General features: G+C 46.1%; 2 protein-coding genes across 4 annotated transcripts in view; one reads left to right on the forward strand and one right to left on the reverse strand.

Moving 5' to 3' along the window:
- HMGXB3 (HMG-box containing 3) overlaps window positions 1-10,332 on the forward strand; it is a 61,957-nt gene extending 51,625 nt beyond the window's left edge. For 2 of the 3 annotated variants that reach the window (XM_043987505.1, XM_043987506.1), the window contains exons 15-20: window positions 1,459-1,643; window positions 4,070-4,289; window positions 5,255-5,388; window positions 6,761-6,877; window positions 7,261-7,470; window positions 8,663-10,332. In XM_043987505.1, coding sequence (XP_043843440.1) covers window positions 1,459-1,643; window positions 4,070-4,289; window positions 5,255-5,388; window positions 6,761-6,877; window positions 7,261-7,470; window positions 8,663-9,139 — 1,343 coding nt within the window. In that variant the 3' untranslated portion in view covers window positions 9,140-10,332. The remainder of the gene's footprint in view (window positions 1-1,458; window positions 1,644-4,069; window positions 4,290-5,254; window positions 5,389-6,760; window positions 6,878-7,260; window positions 7,471-8,662) is intronic. The other variant, XM_043987507.1, reaches the window with a different exon arrangement.
- A 629-nt stretch (window positions 10,333-10,961) lies between these two features.
- Window positions 10,962-16,618, reverse strand: part of CSF1R (colony stimulating factor 1 receptor) — a 52,452-nt gene continuing 46,795 nt past the window's right edge. The window contains exons 13-21 of the mRNA XM_043980169.1: window positions 15,821-15,931; window positions 15,265-15,421; window positions 14,468-14,541; window positions 14,193-14,290; window positions 13,515-13,637; window positions 13,263-13,374; window positions 12,839-12,938; window positions 12,310-12,418; window positions 10,962-12,217 (exon numbers count right to left, since the gene is read on the reverse strand). Of these exons, the coding sequence (XP_043836104.1) occupies window positions 12,089-12,217; window positions 12,310-12,418; window positions 12,839-12,938; window positions 13,263-13,374; window positions 13,515-13,637; window positions 14,193-14,290; window positions 14,468-14,541; window positions 15,265-15,421; window positions 15,821-15,931 (1,013 nt within the window). The 3' untranslated portion in view covers window positions 10,962-12,088. The remainder of the gene's footprint in view (window positions 12,218-12,309; window positions 12,419-12,838; window positions 12,939-13,262; window positions 13,375-13,514; window positions 13,638-14,192; window positions 14,291-14,467; window positions 14,542-15,264; window positions 15,422-15,820; window positions 15,932-16,618) is intronic.

Genomic DNA, 16,618 nt, shown 5'->3' on the forward strand with positions numbered 1-16,618 from the left:
GTTCTTGCCTGTGGAAGCTGATTAGAAACATCACTTTGGAACTGCTACTATATCTAAATAGAGGCAGCAGTCTGAAACACCTTGAAATCCTGTGACCTAGAACTAGAGGAGAGCTGAGAGACTTCTACTTGGGACAGATGATTAATGGGATTACTATTTTATTGGACCCCTATTTATTCCAGTCAGTATTAATCAGTTTGATATGATTCCATGGGGGTGGTGATTATAAGTTCTGATACTAGGCCTCACAGCTGTGAACTAAAGATTGTAAGTTCATTTGCTTAATCAGAGGAAGCTAACTAGAGAGCCTCCGCCTTGTTTTTTCTTGTTATGGTCACCAAGCCCAGTATAGTGGAGGTGACTCAATTACATAGAAAGCCTCCCAGCTCTTTTTGTTGTCATCCCTCTATTGCTCAACATGGGGACATGGCCACAAGCACATAGCCAGCGAGTAATCCTGGTTGCCAGCTTGTGGCTGGCCTTTCTATCAGCCCATGGCTATGCTCATCATCTTGGCAGGACCTCCTGAAAGGTCAGGATAGGTCTATTAAGGTCTGCTCATTAGCCTGTTTGTCAACCAGTGGGATTCTGTATTTGGTGCAGACCCTCCTGGTGGAGGGTCAAGGGCAAGGTTTGTCCACCATTAAGACTGTATTATTGACCTGTTCTACTTGCACTATAAGGCCCTGGAGGAAGGGGGCATTTCAGACCATAAGAAAGGTCTGAGGCCCCCTTCATTAGAGGGGACCATGGACCCTTTAATAAAATGCCATTGGCTTAGAGTTCTGCTTCAGTGGGGTTTTTTCTTGCAGATTGGACAATTTTGGAAAATCCCCACATACTGGTGACATAACTGAATTCCAGAACGAGCAAGCAATGAGTCCATGATTATAGCTGCAGAGCTTCAGGAAGAACCCCTGTGCAGCATTCTTTCTGTTGCACAGTGTTGCCACCCCAACTTTGAAGAGGTGTCATTGTCCTTTAGGATTGCTTGACTAGCCTGAGTCGTCATGTGTTGTACTGGAGTCATTTAAAATGCAGAACATCTGCTAAGACTCCTCACCTCAAGTCTCTTGGAGCTTTGGGTCAGGGCACTAATGGTCTAGAAGCTGTACTCCTAAGCATTTGGGAACCATTTTCTCCTTCTGTTACTTTGTGTGTCTTCTAAAGAAACTAAGATTGGTCCACCCATCTTTGTTTTGGGCCTTCCCTACTGGATTAGAGTTAGTCCTTAAAGTCAAAGTGAAGCCCAGGCTTCTTGAATCTTCAAAGACTAATTTCCAGTAGGGTTTGATGGGGAAAAGACACCCTTCAGGACTAACTTTATTTTCAGGTCATTATGTCTACTTCCCAGAAAATAATTCTTGTTCTGAAAGATCAGAGTTGATTCATGCTTACAGCCTTGGGAAGACATCTAATGGTTGCATGAAATTCATTGTAATCTTCTTTTCATTCCAGAGAAAACACTGGGTCCTGAAGAACTGAACCAGCTCCAGGAATTGCTATGTAGTGGCTACTGGGCATTTGAATGCCTCACCGTCCGAGACTACAATGACATGATCTGTGGTGTTTGTGGGGTAGCCCCCAAAGTAGAAATGGCCCAGAGGAATGAAGAGAATGTTTTGGCTTTGAAAAATGTGGAGGTAATGTGTTCTTTGCAAGATGCTCACCTGGTTTGACTTTGAGCTCCAGTGGGGACCCTCAGGGGCCCTTAACCCACTGCTCAAAGGAGAGCGTGCTTAGCTCTAGGGTACCTGTCTGCTCCAAGACAAGCAAAAGAACTTGCCTAAAGGCCTGTTGCTAAACCTGCTCTTTCTACAGAGCTAATTTGTAGGGAAGAACAGATGGAAATGGAGTTAAATTAATAACTCTTTTGAGCAAAGCTGTAAGGGTCTGATCTAGAGAGTGTAGCACTCTTTGACTATTCACTGTGTATTGGACGACCAGTAGGTATCTCCAACTAAACATATCCAAAACCAGAATTCCTCATTTTAAAAAAATTTCTAAACTTAAACACCAAAAAAGAAAAATTCCATAAACACAGAAGAAAACTGAAAGAGGAATCTCTATAGCTCTATGAAAGTGTGCAGCTCTGTTTCACAATGCTTATTTTCTAAAAATATAGAATATATAATTTATATAAAATGTAATAAATTCTATATGTTACTTTCACAACTCTCCTACTTTTCTGAACTTCCTTCTTACACACATTCAAAAAATGTTTCAGTCGCCCCCTTTTTGGCTTTGATAACTCAGCCTCCCTCCGTCTCTCCCCATTCCCCTCCCTGCCTAATTAAATGAGAGAAAGAAAGGAGGAAAAACCCTTGTAATAAGTAAGTATAGTCAAAGCAAATCCACATGGTGGCCTTGTCTAGAAGTTTGTCTCTTTCTGCTCTGTGACCATAACATCTCTGCCGAGAGGTGAGTTATCCAACATGCTTTATCATAGGTCTTCTGAAGGCTTGATTGGTCATTGCTTTGATCAGAGTTCTTAAGTCTTTCAGAATTGGGTGGGGTTTTTGTTAGCTTTTATAAATTGTTCTGGTTTGGCTCTTTTCAGTTTGTGTTAATCTACAATTTCAGTTATGAGCAGCTAGGTGGCACATTGGGTAGATATTAGTGCTGGGCACAGCTGGAGTCAGGAAAACCCATTTATCTCAGTTTCCTCAATTGTGAAATGGGATAATAGCACTTGCCTCACAGGGTTTTGGTAAAGATCAAATTAGATTATATTTGTAAAGCACTTGGCACATAGTAGGCACTATATAAATTCTAGTAGTAGTTGTTTTATTATTATTACTATTATTATTTTTCCATGCTACCAACAATTCTCTGAAATTGTTTATTTCATTGTTTTGCAGTTCAATAATATTCTATTACATTCTTATACCACAATTTGTTTAGCCATTCCCCAGTTGTCTGAGAGGCAATCTAAGGTGGCCCCTTAGATTCTTTTTCATTTATTTTCTCCCCACTCCCCCTTTTAATCCTCCCTTTCAGTCTCAGCAAGTGTGTTTTGCTTGAGAATGTTCCCTCTCCTTTGTATTCTCCCTCTTAACCTACCCCCTCCAATCCCTATTTGGTGCCCTGTTGAGTTTAATATATTTCTATAACAAACTATGTGTACGTGTGCATGTTCAACTCTCCTTTGTCTATTTCAGATAAGAGGGAGATTTCTCTAATGCTTAACTCCCCTGACTTCTTTCTCTGTTTGTATAGATTTCTCATACACCCAAATTATGAGAAATAGCAAAATCCATCCCTTTCTCCTTTCTACTCTAGTATATTCCTTTCATCTTCTTTTCTCTTGTTCTTCAAACCCTAAGAACAGAATCATTCCACCCATCCCCCAAGATCTTTTTTTTTAATTTTTAATTTTTTCTCATTTAACTTCTTAAGGGACACTTGTGTAACAACAACATCTAAAATTATATGACCCATATTTAAGGTATAAGCAAAAAGTAGGATTTAAGTATTATTGCAAAGCCAAACTGTAAGCTGTGCTTATGCTTTTTACTTTTTTAATCTTATATCATAGTTATTTCAGGGTTTAATCACAGCTTAGACCTGTCTTTTCTCTTGGCTTCCAGCCTTCTATTGGCTGTCTATCAACATGTTAATTATGCTCGCTAACAATTTCTAATTACTCTGATTATTCCTTGTTCTAATCAGCAATTCCTGGCACAAAGAAACTGCTTTTGAATTCCTTAGACAGAGATCTGCTAGGTTCTGAAATTCTAATACTGCCTCTTTCATCACCTTCTCAATAAACTGAGAGACCTTTCTTTACTCGCTATGTCTTTTCCTTTTTACTAACACCTACTGCTGCTTTTAATAGGGACCATATTGATCTTCTTCACCTCTCTTTTTTAAAGCATTCTTTTTATTCTTCTGCAACATCAGTTAGTTGGTCATTGCTAGCTCTGATTCTTTTTTTTGTTTTGTTTTGTTTTGCTATCTCTAATTCTTAAAACTTTATTATTGTTAAGTTTTGCAATTCAGATGATTATGTGGCTTCCCTGATGACACTAGGCACTCCTGATTGACCATTTTCAAATTTACCTTTTAGTTCACTTGGCCAGAGTTCCTGGGCTCCAGTGAGGTGAATGTAGAGGATTTCTGGTCCACAATGGAGACTGAGGTGATTGAACAGATGGCATTCCCTGCCAGTATCCCTATCACCAAATTTGATGCCTCTGTCATTGCCCCCTTCTTCCCACCATTGATGAGAGGACCTGTGGTTGTCAACACTGAGAAGGACAAGAACCTGGAAGTACAGTCAGTTCCTGGTAAGGCTGTCTCAGAACCAAACATTAAAGGGGTAGGGAGCTTGTGATCCTTTGGAAAACCAAGTTGAGATTGTAGGTATATCTCTTTAGGGCAAACTAGGGTTAATGCCCAGCAGGTGCTTTTGATACACGAGTAGATTATGTCTGTAGCCTAGCATAGTATTTCTAGAAAGGTAGTGACTACTGATGGTGTCTCTGCAAGCATTCCCCTACTTCTTCAGCTTTAAAAACAAAGATTGGCGGGGCGGCTAGGTGGCGCAGTGGATAGAGCACCGGCCCTGGATCCAGGAGGACCTGAGTTCAAATGTGGCCTCAGACACTTGACACTTACCAGCTGTGTGACCCTGGGCAAGTCACTTAATCCTCATTGCCCCCCAAAAGATTGGAGAATAAAAGTGCATATAGGAGAGGTTTCTGAGCAGCACCTCAGGAGTTGAAGTAGGAGCATCGAATCCTTTCATGTCAACCTTGCAGATACTCTCTGACTCAGATGCAAGTCAAAGGTATATGAATTATTTGGCCAGCTAAGTATTGATGATAGTTTGGTTGTCTAGCTAATGGCCAGAAGAATTGAATGGAGCTAGAATTCATTCACTTTGGGGTGGTCTTTTTCCCTTGGAGGCTTTCTGTTGTCTTTCAGAGCCTGGAAAAATGATAGACCAGTATGATACAAGGCCGAGTTCCTAGCTTGGGCTACCACTCTGGAAGTAATTCCCATCTCATTGGGAATGTAGTGGTGCAAACCCATTTTGAAGAACTTAAAATGGGAATAAAACTTGAGAAGAGCTACATAATGACTTGCCATTGGTTCCTGCTGTTCCTACAGCATAAGGAAGCACTAAGTCTTCACTTCCTTTAAGTGCTCTATAAGCCTAGCACCTTTCCTGTTCCTAGCTTCATTACTTGGCCTGTAGCTGACAGACATCCTTCTGTCCTCCCCTGCCCACTGACCTGTCCTTTTACAGGTAATGGCAGCTCCCTGGTGAGGTTACTTCAGGAAGGCACTTTGAAGCTGGAAGAGATTGGCTCCTACAGCAAAGAGCAGCTGCAGCACCTTCTGGGGCTCTGTGGTATCCCCTGGGAAGCAGAGGAGACAAAGGTGAGCTAGGTAAAGAGGTGGCATCTGGGAGCTTGGATGCTTGCCCTGGTCAGAATGAATGATTTAATTGAATTGAATTATTTAGAAAAGTGAAGTATACTTTCCTCAATGGATGAAACCCTGCTTTTTTTCTAGGCACCTTTTCCCCCCAGCGTTATTTTCTAAGAAATTTAAAAAAGAAACTCCTAAGATAAAGAGAAGAAAATAACCCTGGCTTAGGTTTCCTGAGCACAAGAGAGACTGTACAGTTGTGACACTGTCCATTGCCCTCTTCCCCTGGACACTGTAGATTTTAGTGACATTGCTCTCTTGATCCCTCCTCAGTCTCCTTTGATGGATTTCCATCTGCTCATGTGCTCTAACATCAGTGTCCCTCAGGGGTATAACCTAAGTTCTCTTTGCCCTCTCTATTCTCTCTTGGTGATCTCCTCAGCTTCTTGGTGTTCAGTTCTTTCTGTACAGATGACTGCTAGACCTTTACATCCAGACTTCATCTCTCTCCCGAGGTCTTCTCACATCTTCAGATGCCTTTTCAGCATCTTAAACATGATGTTCCATAGGCACCTCAGTTCAACATGTCCAAAACTTTAGTATCTTTTCCCCTAAGCCTTCTCCTCTTTCAAGCTTCCATATTCCTGTCTGACAGTCCTGGTTTGAAATGACCCGATGACCTGAGCTCAGCCTGGTGAGTTCTTTTCCACAGAGCCTTCCTAGGGATTTCAAAAGGTCTCTGTCCTTTAGCACTGGGGTTTGGGGGCATTGCCATCTGAGGTAAGCCACAGCATCAAAATCTGGGAAACATAGGAGTTTTACTCTTTTGGGCTTAAAACCTAAACACAGAGTGAATCTTCTTTCTTTTGTAAACTTTAGAACTCGTCATGATTTTATAATGTAGTTTGCATTCAAAACTAGCCTCAGAATGTTCTTGCTGATGACCTACTAGTGGGAAAGAATTCTGGTGAGCAGCACTGGTGACACTGAGGGCTTTGTCTGCAAGGCTGTAGCCCCCAGAACACTCACCAAGGTAGATGGTGGGTACCAGTCAGCAGAACAATTGGTTATGATATAGCTTGTTAGTTTTTGCAGAAATAAAATACACAACACACAAATATTTCATTTTTAGTGATTTAAAACAACATGAAATTCTTTCATATTCCTGAATCTAAGTATCTGTTTTTCTTGTGCTGCAAAGCACAGAGTATTGGTGAGGAGAGCTTCGTTGTTTATACAAAGCTAGACAGTCAAAGCAATGTGTGTGGCCCTACACGCCAGCACTCAGAAGTTCAGATAATGTCTCCAGAAGGGAGCATCACCAAGCAAGTCCTGGATCCAGATTCCAAGGTAGTGATTTCTGTTGTCTTTTGTTCTCCAGGATCAGCTTTGTTACTCCTTGTTGGCTCTCTATGAATCTATACAGAATGGGGGAGGAGCTAGACAAGTTCCATCCCACCTCACAGGGGGCAAAATCTACAAGGTGTGTCCCCACCAGGTAAGGAAACATCAGGGTTGCTCGTGGGGAGGAAGGACTTAGTTCCTGAATAAGCAGGAGTAGCAGAGATAGAGATGTTAAGCCAGGTCTTTTCTAGAATAGCATAGAATTGGGACAGGGCCACACTGTGACAGCTAAGAACAGGATCTGCTTCCTGGTGCCACTAGATGGCCCATAGGACATTCAGATCTAGTAACTTCACCCAGAGAGGAAACTAGTTGGGAGGAAATAATGGAAGGGAGGTGGATGCAGAGTTTGCACTCGCTTCAGACTGGAGTTTTATTTTTTTTAATCTTGGAAAGCAGCAAATCCTTTGGGATATTCTTAGTCATTGATTCTGGTTAAGTATTCCTTCATCTATGTCTTGTGTCTTCTGGCCTCAGGTGATATGTGGCTCCAAGTACCTGGTCCGAGGGGAAAGTGCTCGTGACCATGTAGACCTGCTCACCTCCTCACGCCATTGGCCTCCGGTCTATGTAGTGGATCTGGCCACACCAGTGTCTCTGTGTGCTGACTTGTGCTACCCAGAGCTGACCAGTCAGATGTGGGGGAGGAACCAGGGCTGCTTCTCCAGCCCCACAGAGCCCCCAACAGTGAGTCATCTAAGGGACCTGCTTCATGTTGAACTTAATTACCAACCTTTAACCTTGTCACATTTCTCCTGGTTCTTTTTTTTGTGTGTGTGTATGTGTGAGGCAATGAGGGTTAAGTGACTTGCCCAGGGTCACACAGCTAGTAAGTGTCAAGTGTCTGAGGTCGGATTTGTACTAAGGTCCTCCTGAATGCAGGGCTGGTGCTCTATCCACTGAACCATCTAGCTACACCCCCCCACCCCCCACCCCCCTACCCCGGCCCCGGTTCCTTTTGGGTTAGTAAAGTGACTTAGTTAAGATCACCCAACCAATTAGCAGCAAAGCATGACTTTCATTCTAGTAATTTTTCTGTTACAATAAACTGTTACTATATAAATCTTTAAGATAGTAGATTGTTGGGGCAGCTAGGTGGCGCAGTGGATAGAGTACCGGCCCTGGAGTCAGGAGGACCTGAGTTCAAATCCAGCCTCAGACACTTGACACTTACTAGCTGTGTGACCCTGGACAAGTCACTTAACCCTCATTGCCTCACCAAAAAAAAAGATAGTTGATTGCTAAAAATAGAGCCTACCACTTGCTTTGTTGGGTATTGGGAATGTGATATGATAGTCATTCCACAGCTATTGCATGTGTTAAATATTTACCAGGAGACTCAGGTGGAAGGACAAGTCAGTCAGGTCCCTTGGTTTCATGCTAAACTTCCTGCCAGCCCCCTTTTGGCCATTCTTTTTTAGACACAATGCTACATCATCATAATGTGGAGGGGATCCTAGCATCTCAAAGGTTTTGCCAAAAGAATATCAGACTCTGACAGAGAAGTTTATGGATACAGGCAGATACCTGAGAAAATTTACTTTGGCTACAGTGATTTATGTAGGCTATTTCTAAGGCATAGGGAAGTTAAGATCAGCACTGGGGAAGGAAATGCCCACAACAATTAAATCATAGTTCCTTGAAGTATTAAGACACAGTGAGGCAGGTTGAGGCCCGCCCCCTCCCCTAGGTATTTCCTCACTTATCTGGTCCTCCTCTGGGTTTGGGCCCTTGCTAGATACATAGCCCAGCCTATGCCACTTGGAGAAGATAGGCTACCTCTCCAGATAAACATCTTCCCCTCTTCCATTGTGGTCCCTGGCCTGAATTTACTAGTTGTTTCCTGTTGTGAATGTGGCTTTCCCTCTGTGTCTTACAGTACATGTCCTGCCCAGAACTTTTGGACCGACACTATACTGTAGACATGACGGTAGCTGAGCACTCAGTCCAGCACCCAGTCACCAAAACCACCACCCGATGCATTGTGCACACTGGAACAGACCCAAACAACCCCAGTGATCCCAGCTCCAAGCACCACTCCCTCTCCCTGTGCCGAGAGCTGGAACCCTATGAAGCTGTCCTCACTGCCATCGCGGACAGCAAGACAAGCAACATTCGCCAGCGACCTGTGACCTTTGACAATGCCACTCATTATTACCTCTACAACCGCCTCATAGACTTCCTCACCAGTCGAGAGATTGTCAACCGGCAGATTCAGGACATTGTACAGAGCTGCCAGCCAGGAGAGGTGGTGATCCGAGATACTCTCTATCGCTTGGGTGTGGCACAGATCAAGACTGAGATCGAGGAAGACGATCTGGATCCTCAGGGGGAAGAGAGGGAGGCTTCTGAGTAAGCCAGGCTCACCCCTGAAGGCATTGCTCCTTCTGTCTCAAGCCATAGTGGAGGGGGGGTGCCCCCAGGCAGATACATCCAGTGGGCTGGCAGTGACTCCCCTCTGCCTTGCAGTGAGAGAGAGGCTATTTGCCTTTGACTGCTTGTGATGACCAAAGAGCCATGTGCTTCCCGTCTGCTCTCAGGGCAGGCAAGAAGCCCCCCTGTAGAGACTGTTTCCTTTTAGAGCTGTGTACCACTTCATTTGATGGTGGTGGGTTGCTCCAGAATCCACTTCCAGCCATGGAATAGCACTTAGGATGTCAAAGCCAGTCTGTAACTGCCTCTGCTCCCCTCCAATCCCACCTCCTACCCCCTGCAACCCAGGTTTCCAAGAGTATGTGTGATGGGACTTGGGCTCCCATCCACAGAAGAGGGGAAGCAGTAGGTCAGGACTGTTACTGAGATAGCCCTTCCTGCTGGGTTGAGCATTTGGTATGCCAGACTTGCCATGTCATAACCCTGTTTTTTAGGAAGCTCTCACTATCTCTTTCATTTTTGGCTCTGAGAGAGCACATCCAGAGACCCTGCAGGGCTTTTGCATGGTTTGATCAGGCTTGTTAGTTCTGTGATTTCCAGCTTCTACCCCTTTGGGCACTTTATTCTTTCTGGTGCTATGTCCTATTCATGGCCTAAGTCTTTTCTTACAATAGAAACCAAATCTGGAAGCAGCTTTAGGGAGCCACAGTAGGAAGCCAGAGAATCCTCCACTGAAAGATAATTAGTCAGGGACCAGCTGGCCTAGGATCACCCAGCTTCTCCCATTTCTGTTTCTTGGGTCTGCCTGCATCATTCCCAGTCGTAGCTTTGAGGAAGGGAGTCTTCCTTCCTTTTCTTTCCAGCCACATCCTCCACATTCCCATATCACTCTGCCGATGGGGATTTAGCCACTGATCGTCCAGGGTTGACATGGGACCAGAGGATGGGGGGAGGATGCGGGCAAGGCAAAGGAGCTGTGGCACACGTGTTGTGTCGGTGAACATCCCTTCCATGAAGGGGAAGCGGACTGGACTGTAAGAATGGTAAAACTGGTCCACACACCCAACGCCATTTTGGTATGGGAGCCTGCCATTCTTTGATTAATTTATTTGAGGAGTTGGTGATTTTTTTTTTCCCAAATGATAAAGTTTAATAAATTATCCACTTTGGGGTGAAGCAGAAGTCAGATGTGTGATCTTTGTATGGGGATGATGTGGGTGCTGTTCATGTGAGATATATGTTGGTGAGTGGGTAGCCCTGCACCAGGGATAAGGATGGGTTACACTGAGCCATTCCCAAAGGGACAGAGTGGAGATTGGACCCGGGATCTTAGCATCTCTAGATTAGCTTATTTACCCTTGGAGGCACCCTTGTCCCTTCTCAAGTGTCATCAGTACCAAAGTTTCCTAAACTGTGGGTCAACAGCAGTAACAGCAACAGTACAAGGTTATGTGTACTTATTTTATATAGCTCTATACCCCGGACAGTGTAAACATTTCACGAGTGAAAAGGGGTCTTAAGTGGAAAAGGTTTAGGAAGCCTTTCTCCATACCAGTGGGCTCCATAGATCTCACATTGTTTTTTATCCTTTGGAGCTGTGGCAATTATTTTGATTTCTTAGAGGGCATAACTTCAGTATAAAAGGTTAACATTAGAAAAAGGAACTATATACATCAAGGGGGAAGAGCCAGGCCCAATGGGGAGAGGGTTCAGCTTTGTCTGGGAAAGGGGTAGAGACATGGGTTGCTTTGTTCTGGGTTGTTTTTGTTGTTGTTTTTTAATTAGAAAGAAATCAAGAGGCTTGATTGAGTTAATGTCGTTAGTTTAATCTTCACCTTGACATCCTGTGAGATAACTGTTAGTTAAAAGTAGGTAGCTTAGTTTAATGCTTTAAGGTACATTCCTGCCCTGCTAAATGCCAAGGTTAGCCAGCCCTTAGAGCGATGACTGATAACTTCAAGGACCAAAGAAGGTAAGCCCTGATGTTATTAGACCTTGGACTTTTTAATGCTATAATAACCCAAAGCAGGGCATAAACAACGAGGGAAGGAAACCTAGGAGTCGTGCTACTTAAATTCTAACCAAAAAAGCCCCCCACAAAAACAAACTTTCGCCAAATGAATTTGCTATGTTGCCTCCCCAAGGAAATGCATCCCTGAAGCTATTTGTGACAGCAATGCTATGCATGAGCTTTGAGCCGAGTGGGGGTGATAGGACTGGCCTTTGCTGCTAAGAATGGCCGACGCCTTCTGCACGTGGTGACTTTTCTCTGCCTTCCCACTCTGCCGATCCAGGCCTGTTCCAATAGGCTCATAGATTTAAAGCTGGAAAGGACCTTAGGGATCATTGAATCCAACTTCATCCTTTTATAGATGAGGAAGCAGGCCTTTGTCTTGAGCCATATATATAGCTAGGGAGTGGAATTCAAACCCAGGTCCTTCATATTCTGTATCCCATCCTTCATGCCGTGCTGCCTCTCCAGTATTGTGGGCTTTGGGCCACACATCCAATGAAGCAGTTTTTTGGTTCTTGAGGTCGAGTTTAGTCTTCCACAGGGAAGGGAACGAGGAGAGAGGAATTCTTAGCCGTAAAGGCCGAGATTATTTTCTTTAAGTATGAAGGGGGGTGATAAAAGGATAAAGTTACTGAGAGGATGTTTAGCAATAGATGCTAAAATAGGCTGTTACAGCACCAATGGATTGAGAAGGGCCTACACAGGAGCACAGCTATCATACGCCACTCTGATCCTGGCATGCAAAAATAACTGGGTTCCCAGGGAAATAGCTAGCCTATTTATATTCCTGAGCTTCAAAGGTGGGCCCAGCCCTTCAGTGAAATAACGAAATCATCGAGTGTCTCTTCATGCCCTAGGTTGACCCTTCCACAGAAGAACTAGGCAGTCTAGAGAAGCAAGAGGTAGGGACTCTCTGACTTAACAGAACTGGTAGTTATTGGCCTGCAATAGGGGCTGGCTGCTGTCCACCTGGTCACAGCAGTCCAGGGGCTCAATGACACTGTCTTCCTCCTCACTGCTGCCACTGCCGGGCAGGTTGGCATAGTCCTGAAGAGGAAGGTGTAGGAGAGCGGGTTAGTCCCCTTTAGGTTCACCGTGGTACCACTTTAGCCAACTTCCCTCCCCTGGCCCCAGCTTACCTGCTTTCTACTAGTGGCATCCATCTCCTCTTGAAGAAAGGAACAGATCTGCTGAAAGGTGGGTCTCCGAGTAGGTTCCAGGTCCCAGCATGCCTGCATGATGCTGTATCTAATGGGCAGAAGCAACCCATATTCAGTGCCTAGTCTGGATCTGCCACCAGGAATGCTGTCTGCCTGTCCCTCTCAAGTCTTCCTCACCCAACTCAGATCCCTTCAGTTCCATACTGGAGGCTTAGACTAAGTAGGCACCAAAGAAGAGGATAAGGGATAGGATCCCTTGTACTACATTAAGGTTTGCAAAGTGCTTTTGTCACCACCCCCTGCCTTTTGTGGGAGCATGGAGGAAGAAGAGAATTTGGGCAGGTGTAGTGGAGGAGTTGCCAGTGTAAACTTGGTCTTGAAGGATAGGTATGTTAGGAGGTTGGTATGACCCAAAGGCAGGAAGAAGGTGCCAGGCCTTTCGGGTCATTGCTGAGTGGTTATTCTGAGAGAACAACCTACCTAAGCCTTTCCTAGTGTCTGAACTCACATGTTTGGGGGAGAGAAGTCGGGCTGGGCCATCTGATACCCCTCCTTCACCAACTTATAGAACTTGCTGTTCACCAGGATGCCAGGGTAAGGACTCAAACCTGCAAAAGGCAAGGCCCTAATGATAGTGGCAGTTGTTTTGGCCCACATGCCTTTCTCAACCCCCTTTGCCCTTCTCCATATGCACACATACCACCCTCCCACTTGAGTGTGGGGGAAAGATCTGCAATTAGAGAGGTACTGGGTTTTCTATTGCTTCTGGCTTTCCCAAAACCTCGACTGGAGGTCAGCAAACAAATGGCTGAATGAGTGATGGCATGTTGGCCCTGAGGGCCTGGAATGGAATATTCCAAGGACAGACAGACCCAGAGAAGGCTCCCCAACCTGTCGGATGACACCCTGAGCATTACTGCCACCATACATACCCAGTGAGAAGATTTCCCAGAGCAAAATCCCATAGGACCAGACATCACTCTGCACTGTGTAGACACAGTCAAAGATGCTTTCTGGAGCCATCCACTTCACAGGCAGGCGTGCCTAGACACAGGGAGCACCCAGTCTGTCACGGAGGGGGCAACAGAACCTGGGAGTAGGGGAGGTCCCCTGTATATCCTAGTCCCCACCTTCCCAGCTCTTTGGCCTAGGCCGTTATTCCCACCTCCTTTCACGTTACTCACATTGCCTTTGACCACATAGTTAGTGTCATTCATGATGTCCCTTGCCAGCCCAAAGTCTCCAATTTTGGCTACACGCCTACTGGTCACCAACACGTTTCTGGCAGCCACGTCCCGGTGAATACACTGTGAAAGTTGAAGCCTCAGGATTACAATCGGAACATTGGACTTCCCTTGGGAGAGGAGGAGACCTCGGGGCCTGTTCCTGCCCCAGTCACTCATGATCACTTCAGTGCTCAAATTCACCCACTCTACTAGAACACCGATGGGTGTGTATTCATACATGTGCATATACATTTATCTCAAGTACTTATAAAACACTAGCTCCAAGCACTATTTTTTTGGGGGGGGGGGTGAGGCAATTGGGGTGAAGTGACTTGCCCAGGGTCACACAGCTAGGCTGGATTTGAACTCAGGTCCTCCTGAATCTAGGGCCAGTGCTCTATCCACTGCGCCACCCAGCTGCCCCCCCAAGCACTATTCTAGGTGCTGGAAATACAAGCAAGACCAACTCAAGAATCATACACACACGTGCACTTAATAGCCCTCCCTCTTCCCTCTCCCACACCCTCCCTCATACCTAGCCCCTCAGCTTTGAGCCCAAGCTAGCCTGGCTTCAGCTCCCTGTCCTGCGGTGCTGGAGGAGGGCCAGGCAGCTGGGGTCAAACCTCAGACACTCACGTTCTTGGAGGCAAGGAAAGCCATGCCCTGGGCCACTTGGCCAGAGAAGCGCAGCAGGTCACAGAGCTCCAGAGGCCGGCCGTCCTCCTGGTCGAGGTCTAGGCACAGAGTTGCTCGCTGACAGGCTGCTCCCTGTATCCCCGTCCCCCACCCCTTCACATCCCTCGCTCTCCACTCCCCATCCTCTCCCCCATCGCCCTTCAAACGGCTCCCCAGCTCTTCCCCTTCCCTTCACCCAGGCTCTCCCCCTACTTTGACTGCAGCCCTCTCCTTACCCTGCTCAGAGAAGGAGCCAGAAGAGGAGGAGGAGGAGACAGGTCTCATCTCCACATAGGTGTCCAGGCCCTGGCTAGAGAAGATGCTATCACTACCTCAGGCAGGTGGAGACCACCAGGGCTGACAAAGGGCCATGTCGAGGCCCTCCCCAACCCCTATCCCCACCCTCATCTCGCCATTATCCTTTAGTCCTCCCAAACACCTGTCGGGATTCTAGTGGTCTGGGGGCCCACGCTGTTTAAGGAAATGCCTATTTAGGGAAATATTCTACTCAACCCACCTTGGATTTTAGGTAAAAGGAAAGGCTGAACAAGCAGGGAATAGCAATTGGAGCAATACCCCCAGTCAGCCTAAAACTTCATCTAAGCAGCCAGTCAGCATTGCCACTCCCCACTCCGGACCTGTTCTGATCCCCTTCCCCAAAAATGCCCCCCCAAAGAATAGGCTGCATTCTAAAGTCAATGAGAAAGGACTTCTGGATCAGCCATTGTGTGGGAAGTCCATAAACTTTTTTAGGGCAAGGACTTTTTTTTTTTGTCTCTGTACTTCCTCCACCCCAACCAATGCCTGGCACATAGTGGGTAATTAGTAAATGCTTGTTGATTGATTCATTGATTAAGTCTCTTCACTGGCATGGAAAATTAAGAGTAGAGTAGCTATTCTTCATAGTAGAGATGGGGGAACAGAGGTCAGTATAGCCTTGCTTTTCTTTTCCTTTCCCATGCCTCGCCCAAGGACGCCAACACCATGTCTCCCCCCAGCCTGTGCCCCATCCCAGGCTGTCTTGTGCCCTTACCCATGGATGTATTTCTTCTCCAGATGGATGTTCCTGTACCCTGCACCTCCATCAGGCTCCGAACTTAGGGTTGGCATCAACATGTCCTCTGCCTTACGGCGTAGAAAGTTGAGCAGGTCACCATGGTGACAATACTCTGTGATGACCAGGACTGGGCCTAGATTAGGAGGGACCGGTAGGCACAGTCAGCCCTGGGAGAAGAGTGGGAGAAGTCTGATGCTCAAGACTCCCAGGGGAACACACATATTAAGGGACAGGTACTCTCCTGGAGGCTAAAGACCTCATGGTGAATAGAAGGAATAAATACTGCTGGACTGGAAGCCAAGAAGGATGGATTTCGGTCTCTGCCATGCTTCTAACGAGCTGTCTACCCTTGATGAGGTTTTTTTCTCTTTCACATTGTGAAATGACATCATCGTGTGATTTTATAATTCTGGGATTCTCTATTTGGGGCATGGCCCAGAGCTCTCTGTTATCTATCTCCTGGACCCTTTTCCGAGGAAACCCTGGCCAACCTCTGAGGTTCCTTGGCCCCTCTGTGTAGTGTGTGTCTCACCTCCATGGGTACACGCTCCCAGCAGGTTAACAATGTTCTCATGCTGCCCCAGGTGACTCATGATCTTTAGTTCAGACATGAGGGCCTCCTTCTCATCTGCATGAGCAGTGGCTGGGAGACAGAGAAGATGGGCGTAATCAGAACAAGAGAAAGAGAGGGAGGGACAGATAGAAGAAGGGAGCCAGACATGGGGAGAAATAGGAGGGAGAGACAGAGACAGAGACAGAGACAGAGACACACAGTAAGACAGAGAGGGACAGATAGAGACAAAGAAAGTAAGAGAGACACCAAGAGAGGGACAGAGAAAGTGCTACTGTACTTAAAGCAAGAATGTCAGGAGCCATCAGAGGCCAAGATCGGTCCTGAGGCTCTTGTTCACAACTGCCTCCTGCAGTCTGAAGACACAGTTCAGACTCCTCTCCTAAAACCAGGGAACAGCACCCTGAGAGGGAGCTAGACGAGGGGCTGGCCCAAAGTTTTAAGACCAAGAGAAACCAAGTATCCTGATCTCCAGCTCCTACCAGGCTTATCTTTGGAGATACCAGTCCCAAGAGAGACAGAGGCCAGAGCGACCTTCCCACAATCTCATCACTAGGGAGAGAAGGTTGAGGTCTAGCTCTTGAGATGACTTTTGAAGACCCAACACTCAAGGTCGATACCTCAGACCCTGTGCTTCACTCTCTTCCCAACCAGTCCCCATCTGACTCCCCCAGCCTCTGCCCTTCATCCTGGCTTCCTCTACCCCCAACCCTCTAGGGCTTCCCTAGCTATCCTGCCCCTTACCCCGAATTCCTCCAG

Source organism: Dromiciops gliroides, chromosome 2 (genome assembly GCF_019393635.1).
Source record: "Dromiciops gliroides isolate mDroGli1 chromosome 2, mDroGli1.pri, whole genome shotgun sequence".
NCBI classification, from domain to species: domain Eukaryota; kingdom Metazoa; phylum Chordata; class Mammalia; order Microbiotheria; family Microbiotheriidae; genus Dromiciops; species Dromiciops gliroides.